Genomic DNA, 15581 nt, shown 5'->3' with positions numbered 1-15581 from the left:
GGTCCATTGCACTGATAACGATCAGCCTCTCTGAAGGTCTTCTGACCCATCATGTGAGACTTCACCCACACATCCCAGGGACTCCTCTACACACCACAACAACACCACGAAGCCCTGCTCCCAGAACCTTGAATTTCCTTAGATAGGACCTGACCTTAAAGGGCCACCTCCAAATTTCTCCTTTACTTTCCCTGGGAGCACTAAAATAGTGAATATAGCATGTAAAGTGTCCTCAGCCAAGGCACAGGTGAAAAAGGGAAAGAGAGAGGCAGACAGGTGTGCATTCCACAGAGCTCAAAGCTGATAGAGCAGGAGAATGGTCCAAGCAGCATGGTTAGGGAAGAACACTTCACCCACCAAGTCCAACCCTAAAACTCAAGCTCGGTGTCAGCCACACAAGACCCATCAGAGGTGTGGCTGCAGCTTGCCTTCTCAGCATATTCTCAAACAGGGAGCTCAGGGTAGGAGGTGGAAATGTGAGAAGTCAGTGCCAGCTGGGGTCCCGATTCCCAGAGGCACTTCAGACACCTGCCTCTGAGTCACCTGGGAGTTCAAAAGGCAAAACCAAATGCACAGAGCACTGTCTGCAGAGGAGCTCTGACCCACAACTTCTGCTTCCCAGAAGAAATGGTAACCACCCAGGAGCAGGAGGGCTGGCCAGGTTGCCCTCAGTCACCCACCAGAATCATCCTCGGTGTCCGAGTCTTCTGCCGAGGGCTGGGCAGAGACGGGCAACTCTGCCAGCTTGAGGTCGTACTTTCCTTCTTTCCCCATTCTGTATGAGTTGGTGCTGCCCGTGTCCCACTGGACTCTGATCCACCCATCCTCTCCCAGCTCACCAATCACGCGTCCTAAGCCTGGAGGAGGCCCATCCTTAGAAAGACAAAATAAGCATAAATTCAGGGATGCAAGCTCTTTTATGGTCCCTCCACCATTCCCATGAGGGGGCCTGTCACACAGACACTTCCACCAGACACCCTCCCTGCGAAGGGAACCATGTTACTGCTCTTCATGCCAACAGACTAGTCCCAAATTGAGCTACACAATGTATAACTAACATTATTTCTAATTAAATGCCATGAAATAATGCGGTTATGCTAGTCTACCAAAGAAATATGTGGGGAAAATGTCGGTGAGCATGGGCCTGGTGGCCCTTCCCTGGCCCCCTCCATCCCTCAGGAAGTGTCACGGGAGCACCACCTCCGCATGCCCTCTTCTACCCTGAGGCCCCGGAGGACAGCTCTGTCTGCCCCTCCTTGAGGACAAGCTCATGAAAGAACGCTGCTCACTTTCCCCAGGTGATTGTGACAAAGCCCTTCCTACCAGAACAACACACAACACCCAGACTGAACGACAGCAAGGGGAGCACTTTCCCAGCAGTGAATAAATGGCCTTTGGAAGCACTCGACAGAATTCGGGCAGCAATGTGCTGCGGCAAGGGGAAGTGAAGGGTTGGTCACCCACTCAAGCAGTACATCCTACACTGCTCAAACCAGGGCAGATCAAGGTCACATGGCCAACAGCATGTAAGGCAGCACTGGGCTTCCTGCCTCTGGACTTCCATAACGTCACCGCTCTTGCTAACTCTGATTCTCCTTCCAGTGCACTATAAAATTGAGCACAGGCCAGTGAATTTTTTGAAAATAGCTGCCACCCTTCTCAAACTTCCACCTGAGATGCTGGTGCTGATGCTAGTGCTGGCTGCTGCTACTCTCCACTTGTTTTGATTCTGTTGAGTCACTCAGGAATCAACAATTACATCATCTACCAACCTCACACACGTTCTGAGTTAAGGCAACCGATGTATTAAATCGTATCACTGAGTACCTGATCGCCCCATTTCCAGTCCACACCTCTCATGACCCTGGTTCCAATCTTCATCATGGCAGCCAGCTCTGGCCCGGAAACAGGGAGCTGCACAGGCGCCGTTTCCTTCCTAGTTTCCTCCAGGACTGTGGCAGACGCTCCTCGGGCAGAAGCATTCAGGTCATCCTCAACATTGTCACAACTAGGACCTGGCAAGACACCGAAGGGTCAGTCAACAAACAGTACAGTGTCCTTTTCATTTTACACAAAGGCAAAAAGATCTTAGTTTGGTGGAAAATACAGTCAATGCTAAAAACTATAACTAAATGGCGGGAAAATGACCATTTAATTAATCCATAGTGAATTTTAAAGTAATCACAGATCACTACAACTATAACACTGTTAACTGTTGGTTGACAAAGGCATAAAACAAAATTTCATAAAAATGTATTTACAGTAATACTGATACGCACAGATACTTCTTCATCTTTACCTTTCTGGTTTTTTGTTTCTTTCTCAGTCTTTTGTTTGTTTGGTTTTTTAGCACCCCAATATATGGGAGAGCATCATCTTCTTTTGGAATCTTGGCATGTTTCACTCCAAATGATAGGTTCTGCTTGCATGAACCGATAGCTTGCAACTGGTTTTCTCAGAATTCTGAACAAGAGTAACTCCTTTCCATTCGGCTGTGCATCCACTCCCTGGTAAACCCTGACGACTAGATGCTGACTGATGGGAATCCCTCCAACAAACCATCAGATCTGGGCCATGGCGTTGAGATGCCCTGAGCAAACACAACCCCGACTCCTCCCACGCTGTAGCAGCGCTGTGTGATGGAAGGATGAGGGCACAGGGCAGAGGACTTGTGCCGTGCCATACAGCCACCTAGAATAGACCACAGAACCTGTTGCTGTCCGTTGAGAGAAGACAATTTACCACAGGATCTGAAAACACTACTGCCTCAGGAGAATGGGTTTGCTGAACCCGCTGCCTATTTTCAGCCTTGTTCCTAAATTAACAGGGATATACTGCAGTGCTGGGAATACTTTTTTTTCCCCTCCAGACAGGAGGAAAATAGATTCAAGTAGGTGAACCTGGGTGACTTCAACCAATTCCCACAACTGGGGCACACCTCCACATAAGCTCAGGAGCCACAGCAACCTTTCCTGTGCCTATCTGCTGCCTTGGCCAAGGGTACTCAACAGAGGACAAGGTTGCATTCCGGCGAGAATCTCCAGGGGCACCTGTACTGTTCACTGTGTTCATTACTGCCGGAATCTCGAACAAATTTGCAACAGGAAAAGGGAGGACTTTCTTTTTTAAAGATTTATTTTATTTTTATTGGAAAGGCAGATATACAGAGAGGAAGAGAGAGAGAAAGGAAGATCCCTCGCCCACTAATTCAATCCCCAAGCGGCTGCAACAGCTGGAGCTGCGCCGATCTGAAGCCAGGAACCCAGAGCCACTTCCGGGTCTCTCATGCACGTCAGGGTCCCAAGGTTTGGGGCTGTCCTTGACCGCCTTTCCAGGCCACAGGCAGGGAGCTGGATGAGAAGCAGGATTAGAACCGGTGCCCACATGGGATCCCAGTGCGAGCAAAGCAGGGACTTTATCCGCTAGGCTACCGCGCCAGGCCCAAGGACTTTTATTCGTATGATTTACATTTTGTGGCTATTGCATCTAGATATTTACATAAATTAATATAATACATTATTTTTTACAGTTAATTAAACAATAGAAACTGACTAGGGAAACTGCAAACACAGATATAAATTCACAAGACCCAATTCCCTTGCATTTTGCAGCCACTGAGGCCAGCCATTTGTGAGCACAGTCAACAGAGCCAATCCCCACAGCTAACAATCGCTGCTATGACTTTCATCTATTGGAAAAATACAGGCATTCACTTCTACATTGAGATACACTTTCGTACTTTTAAAGTGACTCCCACTTGCTAATGAGACTTTGATGAATCACAGGCAAGGTTCCAGAGGCTGTTCGCCAGCAGAAGGCATATTTTAAATGCATCAATCTGGACTCAAAGATCGAGCAGTCAAAAACAACTTGGGAAAACTTCACTTATTCACATGGACCACTGACACTAAAACATCTCAGATTCCCTGCCAAACACAACAAACAAATAAACAAACAAATCATATCCAAATAAATAAGCCATAAACAAATCAGATTGGACAGACATTCACAACAATCTACTCAGAAAGAGCAGAATAACCATTGTTGTCAACTATATATGGAACATTCTCCTAGATAAATGAGAGAAAGATCTTCCATCAACTAGTTCACTCCCCAAGTGGCCGCAATAGCCGAAACTGAGCAGATCTGAAACCAGGAGCCAGCACAAAAAGAATTCTAGGCCCTGGCAGCGTGGCCTAGTGGCTAAAGTCCTCACCTTGAACGCCCCGGGATCCCATATGGGCTCTGGTTCTAACCCCGGCAACTCGACTTGCCATCCAGCTCCCTGCTTGTGGACTGGGAAAGCAGTCGAGGAAGGCCCAATGCATTGGGACCCTGCACCCATGCAGGAGACCCAGAGGAGGTTCCAGGTTCCCAGCTTCAGATAGGCACAGCACCGGCCGTTGCACCTACTTGGGGAGTGAATCATCGGAAGGAATATCTTCCTCTCTGTCTCTCCTCCTCTCTGTATATCTGACTTTGTAATAAAAAAAATAATAAATAAATCTTTTAAAAACAAAACAAAGAATTCTAGTAGTGGTGCGTCAGGCGCCATTTTGCGCACCGTGGCAAAAGCTTTACGACTGCAGGGGACAACAGTGAACTGCGCATGTGTTTTGCTCGCAAGAACTCACTGAGTTCCGTGGATTGCACTGGTCCCACAGGAAAATAATACCGACAATGGCATCGTACCGGTTAAAATAGGTCCGTGTGGCACCCAGACCTAACATCCAACAGGTTCCAACAAGATCAGTGCCACCAACAACATAACTATATAGGACACCTGGTGTCTCTCTAATTCTGGGACCTGCTCCAACTGGAAGTGGGAGAAAGGTTGCAGAGACCTCAGTGCAGCCTCAGCACAGTATCACAGGAGGGGGAGAGTGGTGACCCAGGAGCTGGGGCTGTGGAGACCATGGTGGAAATCTAACATAAGAACCCAGACCTGGAACTCGCTGGAGGTTGTGGCACAAGTGGCTGCAAGCAAAAAGTTGTGTACCAACCGAAATAAGTAAAATCGCATTGTAGACCTGTGGGTGACACAGCTTAGAAACCTGCCCCAAGGAGAAGACTCTGCTAACCAGTACAATGATCAAGAGCAAAAGAAGAGACAAAGGCACAATGAACATTACTGAAAACTCCACTGCAACGGAGCAAAACCCTATGCCAATCTCAGAGTTAACTGAGGAAGACATCGAGAACATGGGGGACACAGAATCCTTAAGACTCATTTTAAAGATTCTGATCAACAATGAGAAACACATACAAGATTTCAAAGAATTTAAGGAAGCAATAAAGCAAATTAAGGATGATATATCAGAAATTAAGAACACAGTAGAGCAAATTAAAAGTACAATGGAGAGTCTCCAAAATAGAATGAAGCAAGCAGAAGAAAGAATCTCAGAATTGGAAGATATTTCCTGTCACCAGGGGGAAACAAACAAAAAGCTGGAAGCAGAGCTGGATCAGGCCAAAAAAAGTATTCAAGAATTGAAAGACACTATTAAGAGGCCAAATATAAGAGTAATGGGAGGGGCCCAGCGGTGGTGTGGCCTAGCAGCTAAAGTTCTAGCCTTGAACGCACTGGGATCCCATATGGGCGCCAGTTCTAATCCCGGCAGCTCCACTTCCCATCCAGCTCCCTGCTTGTGGCCTGGGAAAGCAGTCGAGGACGGCCCAATTCATTGGGACACTGCACCCGTGTGGGAGACCTGGAAGAGGTTCCTGGTTCCTGGCTTTGGATCGGCACGTACCTGCCGTTGCGGCCTACTTACGGAGTGAAACATCAGACGGAAGATCCTCCTCTCTGTCTCTCCTCTCTGTGTATCTGACTTTGTAATAAAATAAATAAATCTTTAAAAAAAAAAAAAAGGAGTTATGGGAGTCCCAGAAGGTGCAGAAAGAGAAGCTGGGTTTACAAATATATTTAATGAAATAATAAAGGAAAATTTCCCTAATCTAGAGAAAGAATTAGGAAACAAGTTCCAGGAGGGGCACAGAACTCCAAACAGGCTTGATCAAAAGCGATCTTCACCACAACATATGATCATCAAGCTCTCTTCAATTGAACATAAGGAAAAGATCCTTAAATGTGCATGTGAAAAAAATCAATTGCCATATAAAGGAATGCCAATTAAACTCACTGCAGATCTCTTTGTCTTTGAAAAAGAAATAAAATTCTTCCACAGTCAAGAAAAGTTAAAAGAATTTGCCTCTTCCAAACCTGCCCTACAAATGATACTTCAAGATGTTCTCTTGACAGACAAGAGAAATAGTGCCCTTTGAAACCAAAGACAAATGGGAAGAACATCCCAGTAAAATGACAACAGAAGACTAAACGAATGAACAACCCATTCCTAAAATGACAGGACCAAAGTACCATCCATACATGTTAAACTCTGAATGTAAATGGCTTAAACTCAACCAAACGTCATAGATTAGTAGACTTCATTAAAAAGCAAAACCCATCTATTTGTTGTCTAGAAGAGACACATTTCACCAACAAAAATCAGCAGAAACTATATTGCATGGATTTTGTTGTTTTCTGTTAGTTTCATCTCTTCAAAACACTTTCTTCTGATTAAACCATTCAATGACTCGTAGATCATACAGCAGCAGCATTTCCTTCAAGAAGGTTCTTGATTTTCATCTCTTCAGCTATAGCTTAGGCATTTTGTAGCATGTTATTTAACTTCATGGTGTTGTTAATTTCTTTTCTCTCCCTGATGCTGATTTTGTTTTGTGGCTTTTCATTTAAGGGGATGTATAGTAGCTGTGTAATGGAGACTCTCATATCCAGTAACATGTCATTTAACTTCATGGCATTGTAAATTTCTATTTTTCTTTTTATTGTTGATTTTGTATTATGACTTTTCATTTGAGGGGATGTATAGTAGCTGTGAAATGGAGACTAATATCCAGATGTGAGGATACAATGTAGTATGCATTTCTACTTCCAGACAAAGATGGACTTGCAATGAAACTGTTGCTATATCTTGACAGTAGGATGCTGGACTCTCTGCCATTGTCCATGCCCACAATGATGGACGTATGACTATGTATGAAGAACTATATTTTAGTAATGATATAGAGGAACTAGGTGGGGGGAGGGAATTGGGGAAGGGACACAGGAAATGCCAGGAGCCTATGGAGTTGTATCATAAAATGATAATAATAATAATAAAATGTTTTAAAAAATTCAAAATTTAAAAAAATGTTTCAACAAGAAAAAATGTTCCAGACGTAGGTAGTGATGGCTAAACAAAATTCTGCATGTCCTTAATACAACCGAATTTTAAACTTTTTACTAGATGTATTTATTTATTTTGAAAGGCAGAGTTACAGAGAGAGAAGCAGATACCGAGAGAGAGATCTTGCATCCATGGCTCATCCTGCAAACGGCTGCAATGGCCAGAGCTGAGCCACTCTGAAGTCAGGAGCATTGAACTTCTTCTGTATCTCCCATGTAGGTTGCTATGTCCCAAGTCTATGGACCATTCTCCCGTGTTTTCCTAGGCCATTGGCTAGCAAATGGATCAGACTTGAATTGACACACAAATAGAATGCTGGAGCTATAGACGGGGACCTAACCTACTATGCCTAATCACCAGGCCTGAATTTTAAACTTAAAATGGTAAATTTCACATTTGTTTATCTTACCATCATTTAAAAAAAAAAAGATTTTTTAAAAGAGAGAAATTAAGGTAAAATCTTGACATATTCAGAAGAGACTCAAACCTACCAATGAGTCGCAATGCCGTCTGCGTGAGGGCAAGTGTGCCTGAGTTGAGCAGGAGGTCCAGGTTGTTGGCACCATGCTGCAAGGTAAGCATGCTGAACATCACCAGAAGGAAACGTGCTTGGGGGATGGTGCCCAGGCTGGGTCCGGATGGGTTCTCATTGGTGATGGTTTGCAGAGGAACAGGCTGGATCCCTAAGGAGCATTAGGACGCACTGACTTTGTGTGTGCACAGATATAAGAATATATATATAATACAGAATAAACATAATTCTAGCTATTACATTTTTCTATTCTTGAATGGTTCTCCAAACAGTGTGGGAAATAGGCAAGTCATGGGTTGCAATGGCCCTACCACCTGCACTTCACACACCTGCGAGACCCATCTTCCTAGCAGGTTTTAGCCCAGTTCTCTCTACCCCAGTACCTCCTTTCATTTCAATATAACAGCTATATTCCACTTTCCTTCCACAAAATCAATCCTAGAATTTCTCAATACTCACATTATCAAGAAAACAAGTATTAACTTAGTATACACATACTTAGAGGAGAAATATTTAATACAAACCAAAACATGAAAATGAAAAAAGTTTTTAAGAGTACTTCAAGACTATATATTCTGTCAAATTTTCGAAGTCTTGTTTAGAATCAGTGAAAGCTAAGAGTAGCTCAGATTATATATCTAGTTAAGTTACTGCAAAAGCAAAATTTGGCATTTGCAAGTTTCCATAACATAAAAGTAAAACCAAACTAGGAAATGATGCAATTGTTGACATTACCCGCAGTATCTCTTTTAACATAGTCTTTAATCCATCAGGCTTGTTAACTCACCAAGCTCTTTAAATCTGGCATTTGCATCCATCAAAACATTTCGAATATTCTGAACCGCCCAAGCATACAGCTTGCCAAAAGTGACTTCCAGCAGCATCCGATTAAAAGGTGGGATCAAATCAACATCCTTTAGGCAATCTGTAAGAGGTTCCCTGTCAGACAAATATGAAGAATCTTACTAAGATGTCTAACTTTGACACAACAATGCTTTCTACGCTGTAGGTCTCCTAAAAAAAAACAAGGTAAGATTTTACCCTATGTCAATTCCTTCAGGAATAAGCCTCTGCCATCCGCAAAACATAGCATACTGCACAGATGGAAGTAAAAAATTTTTCGCTGACAATCTTAAAATCGTATCTATGCCTTCCAGGCGAACCTCTGCTCTCTCCAACTGCAAAATACCAACACGCACAGTTAAATGCTGCACATAGGACTGAGAGTGGGAAGGTGTGTTCTCATAAAATTTTACCTGCTTCAATAGGCACTTCCTCATTTTCTCTACATCCACCGGTTCTTCTTTCAGGGCAAATTCAGCAATTGTACTGAGGAGCGCAGACTGAGGATACAGACCCTGAACATTCTGCTTCAACCACTTGTATCGGTGAACCCCTGTGACGGTACTCAGGAGTGGCTGCCACTTATCCTAGCAAATGAAAACAATGTGCACCATTAGTTCACAGAGTTTATTCAAATCTAATTTGAAGAACATACCAAATGTATGTAAGTCTGATACATGTGTAAATACAAACATTAATATCAGTAAAATATAAATTAATCATGCCAATGTTTCAAATTAGCAAAATAATGTAAACGTATTTAGCAATATATTGTAAAAATTGAAAAATGCTATAAGTCTCCTTATAAATGAATTTATAATCTCTATTAATATACTTTGAAACAAACTAATATGGCATACAAAAAGTCAAAGTATTTTATTTTGATAGCCCAGGGACCAGTGTAATTTCTGGTAAAAACGATTTACTCAGGGGCCAGCATGGTAGCATGAAGAGTACAGCTGCAGGCCTGGCACAGTAGTCTACTGGCTAGGGTCCTTGCCTTTCATATGGGCACGGGTTTGTGTCCAGGCTGCTCTACTTCCCATCCAGCTCCCTGCTTGTGGCCAGGGAAAGCAGTCAAGGACGGCCCAGACCTTGGGACCCTGCACCCACATGGGAGACTCGGAAGAGGCTTCTGACTTCCTATTGGCTCAGTTTCGGCCATTGTGGCCACTTAAGAAGTGATTCAGCAGATGGAAGATCTTTCTCTCTGTCTCTCCTCCTCTCTGTATATTTGACTTTCCAATACGATTAAATAAAATCTTAAGAAAAAAAAAAAAGAGTAAAACTGCCTCCTGTAATGTTGGGCACCATTTCATGTTCCGGCTATTTCACCTTGAACCCAGCTATCTGGGACAGTCAAAGTGTTAAGAGTCCCTGCAGCCCACATGGGGAGAAAGCTCCTGACTCCTGGCTTCAACCTGCAGCTGCAACTACTGCAACAATAGTGAACCAGTAGATGGAAGATCTCTCCCTCTCTGTCAACACTGATATTCAAAATAAGCAAATAAATCTTCAAAACATTAGCAACAAAGGATATGTTCAGTTACTAGGTAATGAATGATGATGATGATATAATACACTATCAAAAATAAGATGAAATACAACAACAGCTATAGCCCTGATCTGCACCTTAAGTGCTTTAAGCAACTTTGGACCATTTTTTTAATGAGCAGCAATTACACTAACTGTGCTACAAGTCCTCAAGTACAAAGATACAACCCACAATATCTATGAAATCCTTTGTTACAGGCCATGCTAGGACCTGGTCAATCTCACACAATACTTCACCTTGGGTGATTTAATTGCAATGGGTCTTTTGTCCACATTTATTGGACTATGAGGCAAAACGCAAGCTTCTTCTAAGTCACTCTCTTCATTTCCAATTTTTTCTTCATCATCAGTGGATTCCGGCTTCTTAGGAGCTAAGTTAAAAAACACAGTAAGTTTTAAAAAAATCATTAAATTTTAAACTCAGAAATACTTAAATTTGCAGGGAGGATAAATATTTTACACAAACATAAACAGTTTTGTAAACGGCAGTGCCAAAAAGACAAAAGTAAGACAATCACAACTAATCCCAGTGACATCCAGTAACAGCACTGTGCCACACCATGTCAGACACGGGGGGAAGTGCTCGGATGCTGACAATCACAAAATCCTATGTGACTCCACTAAAAAGAGAAGGGAAGGAACACAGCAGGACAAGGAGAGTGGGAGGGAGAGAGTCATATAATAAAGCTGCAAACTCACAACATCAAACTCTGAAAGAAAACACTGCAGGCTCAGAACCTGACAGCACGTGAGACAGCAGGATGCTGGACCGTCACGCATGCCCAAGCAGATGCTGCTCGGCCTCCTGGGCCTATGATTTGGATATGGGTCTCCCAGCTGCCTGAGTTAAAAGGATCTCCATGCTTTTTACTGCAGTGGAGTCTTACACCACTGCATTTATAAGCTCTACCCAAGTTGTAGTTTAAGGGATTCATCAGAACAATCAATCTAGGATGGCCTCCAAAACACATTTTCATGATATTATTAAAAGCAACCATCAAAACACAGTAATTACTATTGTTTAATAACAGTATAATTAATAGCATAATTTCTGTAGCTTATTTCTTACCACAAATGGTAAATTCTAAAGCGTTCTACTTCACTTTACGCAGATTCGGACTAGCTGATGCAAAAAGTCTTTTTTGTACTCTTCTACAACTGCTTCCTTTAAAACATCAACAACTTGGGGCAGGTACTTAGAACAGCGGCTAAAAAGCCATCTGGGATGCTTGCATCCCACCATCAGAGCTCTTGTGTTCAAATCCTGGCTCCACTTCTGACTCCAGGTTCTGTTACTGAGCATCCTGCAAGGCAGCAGGTGATGTTCAAACACTAAATCACGGTCACTCATCAGGCAGACCTGGAAGCAGTTCCAGGTTCCTAGATTCAGCTTGGCCCAGATCCAGCCAGGGCAAGCATGCGGGAGTGAGGCAGGAGACAGTAGATCTGTCATCATCTCTGCCTGTCTGTCTTTCTCCCTCCCTCCCCCTCTCTCTCTCTCTGCCCTTCAAATTAATAATTAAAACTTTAAAATATATATGTATTTCAAAAAAATTTTAAAGAATAACATAATAAAATTAAGATTAAACAACCTCATATATCTCATTACCAGACTAATTAAAAGAACTTTTCTGGGGATGGTGCTGAGGCATAGTGGATAAAGCCACCACCTGCAGTGTCGACATCACATATGGGCTCCGGTTCAAGTCCCGGCTGCTCCACTTCTGATCCAGCTCCCTGCTGATGGGCCTGGGAGAGCAGCGAAGAATGGCCCCCAATTATTTGGGCTCCTGCACCCACACAAAGACCCAAAGGGAGCTCCAGGCTCCTGGTTTCAGAACAGCCCAGCTCCTCCCACTGTGGTCACATGGGAAGTGAACTAGCAGATGGAAAATCTCTTATCTCTCCATCTCTCCCTGTTAGCTCCACCTTTCAAATAAAGTAAATCTTAAAAAAAAAAAAAAAAACTTTTCCAGCACTATGATAATGCTGACTGAGCAGCAGCTCAATGGAGCAATGCCAGCATCCCATATGAGCATTGGTTCATGTCCTCATTGTTCCATTTCTGATCAAGCCTGGGAAAGCAGCAGAGCACTGCCCAAGCGTTCTGACATCTGCTGCTTGGATGAAGCTCCCAGCTCCTGGCTTCAGCCTGGTTCAGTCCTGGTCACTGCAGCCACAGAGGATGAACCAGAGGATCTCTCTGGGACTATTCTTCAGTAACTCTGACTTTCGAATAAATGGATCCTTAAAAAAAAATTCCCTCATTGATTTAGCAGTCATCTTTTTAGTATCAATTTGAAAACAGATCATTAACATATTTAATTCCAAAATCACATAACTATCTGACATGTTGGAAAAATATGCATGATTTCTGTTTGCAACTATAAGCACATACAAATATAATGCAGAAATGCCACATGCAATGAACAGGAGCAAACAGCTTTACTCATTTACAGACTCATTTATAGGAGCGGAAGTGTATACTTTAAGAGCACTAGGAAATTTCAGAAAGCTTATGGAAAGTAGAATTAAAAGATCATTTTGGTATAAAAATTTCTGAAATATGCAAAAGGGTCTTTAAAAGTTCATTGAAAATATTTGTGCTGAAAATGGTGAATTTCAAAACATTTCTGCACCAAAATAAAGTTATCCTCTAATTCCATTTGTTCCACAAACTTTCTGAAGTACCCTCACATCTTTTACATTCTTACTTCTCTTTTTCCTTCGCTCTCTAATTATCTTCTGAGCTATCCTTCTCCAACGGGGCAAAGAACTCAACAGTTTAAATTTAGACATTATAGAGAGGTCGTTGCAAACTGCAGGCCTCAATTCATTAAAGAGGAATCTCAAGCGTTCGATGACAGGCGCGCAGACCTCCTTGTAAGAGCGGCCCTGCTCTTGATGAGTCTGCAAAGGGAAATAAGAAACTTTAACAAAAAATATCTCAGCAACTATGCACAGCACAGAAGCAAAATGACTGAAACATATTCACCTTGATGAGTGAGCATTTTGCTTGATAGACAACTCTACAAACATCCACCACTGACTTAGGCAACGTTCTGTGCTTTCCTTGCTCAATACCAAGGGTACCTGCATGAACCAAAGACAGCGCCACATGACCTGCAAAAGACATTTAAAAGAAATGCAAGTTAAATTTGTATTTATATTGCATGTCAGTCAAAAAACCTAGAGCATAGCATGGCATGGAGTTTCATACCTAAGTCTTCATGTTTTAAGAGGCAACACAGCAGCAAGCGGCCAACCTCTTCCACAGGATGCTCAGGAGGAAAAGTGATGGGGGTAGTCAGGTGGCACTGCCTACAGTACCTTTCAATTTGACACAGAAAGTCCTGCAACAGAAATGGCTGGAGATAATTGCAGAGCCTCCCCATGAGTCTACATAAACCCTACAGTGCCAAAGCTGCTGATGCACCTGCCATCAAGAGTTCCTCTACGACTACAGAGGATGTACTGAAAAGAACCAGTTTCTCACCTCAAAAATCAACACTCCAAACAACATTCAAAGCAAAATCTGTGCTGTACTAACCCAAGACCACACAAGCATTCCTCAGATAAGCTGAATGCTCGTCAGCAGTATGCAGTATGCAGTAGCAGGGAGAGCCGGCTCACCTTTACGTTGTGATCCTGGATGTTATTGTCCGCAATGGCTTGCAGGAATGCCTGCGAATGGTCACCCAAGGCCCGTCTGTGGGAGCAGAGCCGTGACTTGCTCACAGGTGTGCCCCCGGGAGAGCTGCAGTGGTCCTCGTCTTTCTCTTCATTGTAGCTGTAATGGATCTGGCTTGTCTGCAGGCCTCCAGAGAAGATGGATGACTGAAGCCACTCTAGAAGTAAGTAAAGAAGAATTCAACTATACTATTCAGCAACATGGCAAAACTGATACTTAACAGATTTAGAAGGTGAAATGGGACATTACTGGTATGAAAAGAGTTACATCTAGTGTATCTACACAGAATGACTTAGAATCCCTCATTTTATAAGAACACAAGTAAGTTTCTGATTACTCAACAAACCTAAGCACAGTATCAAACTCAGTACGCTGGTTCCAGTCCAACACGCACTGGAACATCTGTCTCTGCATGGAGCTGCCTGGTGCCAGAGATACTGAATGTCATCACTAGATAAGGTCTGAGCGGGTCTCTAAGGGTTTCGTGTGTGTCCCAAGGTATGATGTTGCTAGGAGGTCGAATTTACAAAATTGGGACCAGCTAGAGGTCTGTAGGGGCCCAGTTCCTTTCTGAGAAGGAACTGCTGCACATCTCAAAGAAAACTTGTTTTAAGAGCCTGGAACTGAAGCACCCTCTGGCTGCATTCTTGATATGTAACCTCTCAGTCCCTCTGATACGCATTCCCCATCCTGACATCACCTACTACAACGGGATGTAGCCAGCGGGGCTTCATGAAAGCTGATACTATGCTGCTGGAATTTCCAGCCTCCAACAGCAGAGGCTAAATTAGTTTTTTTTCTTTGTTAGTTACTCAGGCTTCAGTATTCTGTTAAATAACATAAAACAAACTGATACAAAGGCTGAGATAAATATTCTAAGGCACCACTTGTACCACTTAAATGCTCAATTTTGATTGTAAGCCTGTATGGAAGAGAGGGCTACAGGGGGTACACAGAAAGACCACCATCACTACGCCAAGGCATTCATGTTAAGTGACAACCATTGGGAATGAAACCAAAATGCTGAGCAGGCAGGCGAGGCAACAGTATGCCTAAAAGTTTTTTTCAAGGAACATCCTCAGGGCACACTACACATCCCTACAGCATTTATGAAGTAACAAGAGAGGATCTTTAACATGCAACACACAATTATTAACAGATGGTAGATCCTTGGAAATCTAAGACCTAATAGATTGTAAAGGAAGCCTGCATCAAGTCTAATGAGGGTTTCCTATTCATCAACTCAAATAGGAATGTTTTACAGCAGCTTATGATAACTAGAGGGAAACACACCAATTACTGTGTATATCACCACAAATTGTTACTTATGATACACACAGGGTTTTGGAGCAATCCAAGCAAGAAAATCTCAAAGGCACTCAGGGGCTTTAATTACACATTTGGATTCAGAGCACTCTGCAGCAGCCCCAAATAGCCCACTAATGAATCCAAAACACAAACCTGATCTTTTGGTAGATCAGCCCTCTGCTCCCTCCCCATTATACACATACACACCTCACAGCACCTCTGCTTCTTCCACCCTGGAATTTCCCAGCCTTCTCCTACTACCATTTTTGGGGAACACCATGGGCAGCAGAGCACCCAGCACAAACCCACAGCTCTTCTCCACCGGGGCCCAGGCAGACAACCCCCCACACTGCCAGTCACTGCCCAGAATTCCCCATGCAGCTTCTTACTGTTATGACTCTAA

At 43.2% G+C, this 15581-nt stretch overlaps 1 protein-coding gene across 2 annotated transcripts in view; it reads right to left on the bottom strand.

Annotated features, from left to right (window-relative positions):
- The window catches only part of HERC2 (HECT and RLD domain containing E3 ubiquitin protein ligase 2), a 189026-nt gene that overhangs the window by 91223 nt on the left and 82222 nt on the right, over nucleotides 1-15581 (bottom strand). For both annotated transcript variants that reach the window (XM_058666516.1, XM_058666517.1), the window contains exons 27-37: nucleotides 13813-14027; nucleotides 13400-13532; nucleotides 13175-13302; nucleotides 12894-13089; nucleotides 10417-10550; nucleotides 9039-9212; nucleotides 8824-8960; nucleotides 8570-8721; nucleotides 7742-7933; nucleotides 1828-2015; nucleotides 681-873 (exon numbers count right to left, since the gene is read on the bottom strand). In XM_058666516.1, coding sequence (XP_058522499.1) covers nucleotides 681-873; nucleotides 1828-2015; nucleotides 7742-7933; nucleotides 8570-8721; nucleotides 8824-8960; nucleotides 9039-9212; nucleotides 10417-10550; nucleotides 12894-13089; nucleotides 13175-13302; nucleotides 13400-13532; nucleotides 13813-14027 — 1842 coding nt within the window. The remainder of the gene's footprint in view (nucleotides 1-680; nucleotides 874-1827; nucleotides 2016-7741; nucleotides 7934-8569; nucleotides 8722-8823; nucleotides 8961-9038; nucleotides 9213-10416; nucleotides 10551-12893; nucleotides 13090-13174; nucleotides 13303-13399; nucleotides 13533-13812; nucleotides 14028-15581) is intronic.

The sequence above is a fragment of the Ochotona princeps genome, chromosome 6 (genome assembly GCF_030435755.1).
Source record: "Ochotona princeps isolate mOchPri1 chromosome 6, mOchPri1.hap1, whole genome shotgun sequence".
In the NCBI taxonomy this organism is placed as follows: domain Eukaryota; kingdom Metazoa; phylum Chordata; class Mammalia; order Lagomorpha; family Ochotonidae; genus Ochotona; species Ochotona princeps.
Note: the sequence above shows the minus strand (reverse complement) of the source record. Positions and strands in the feature narration are given on the sequence as shown.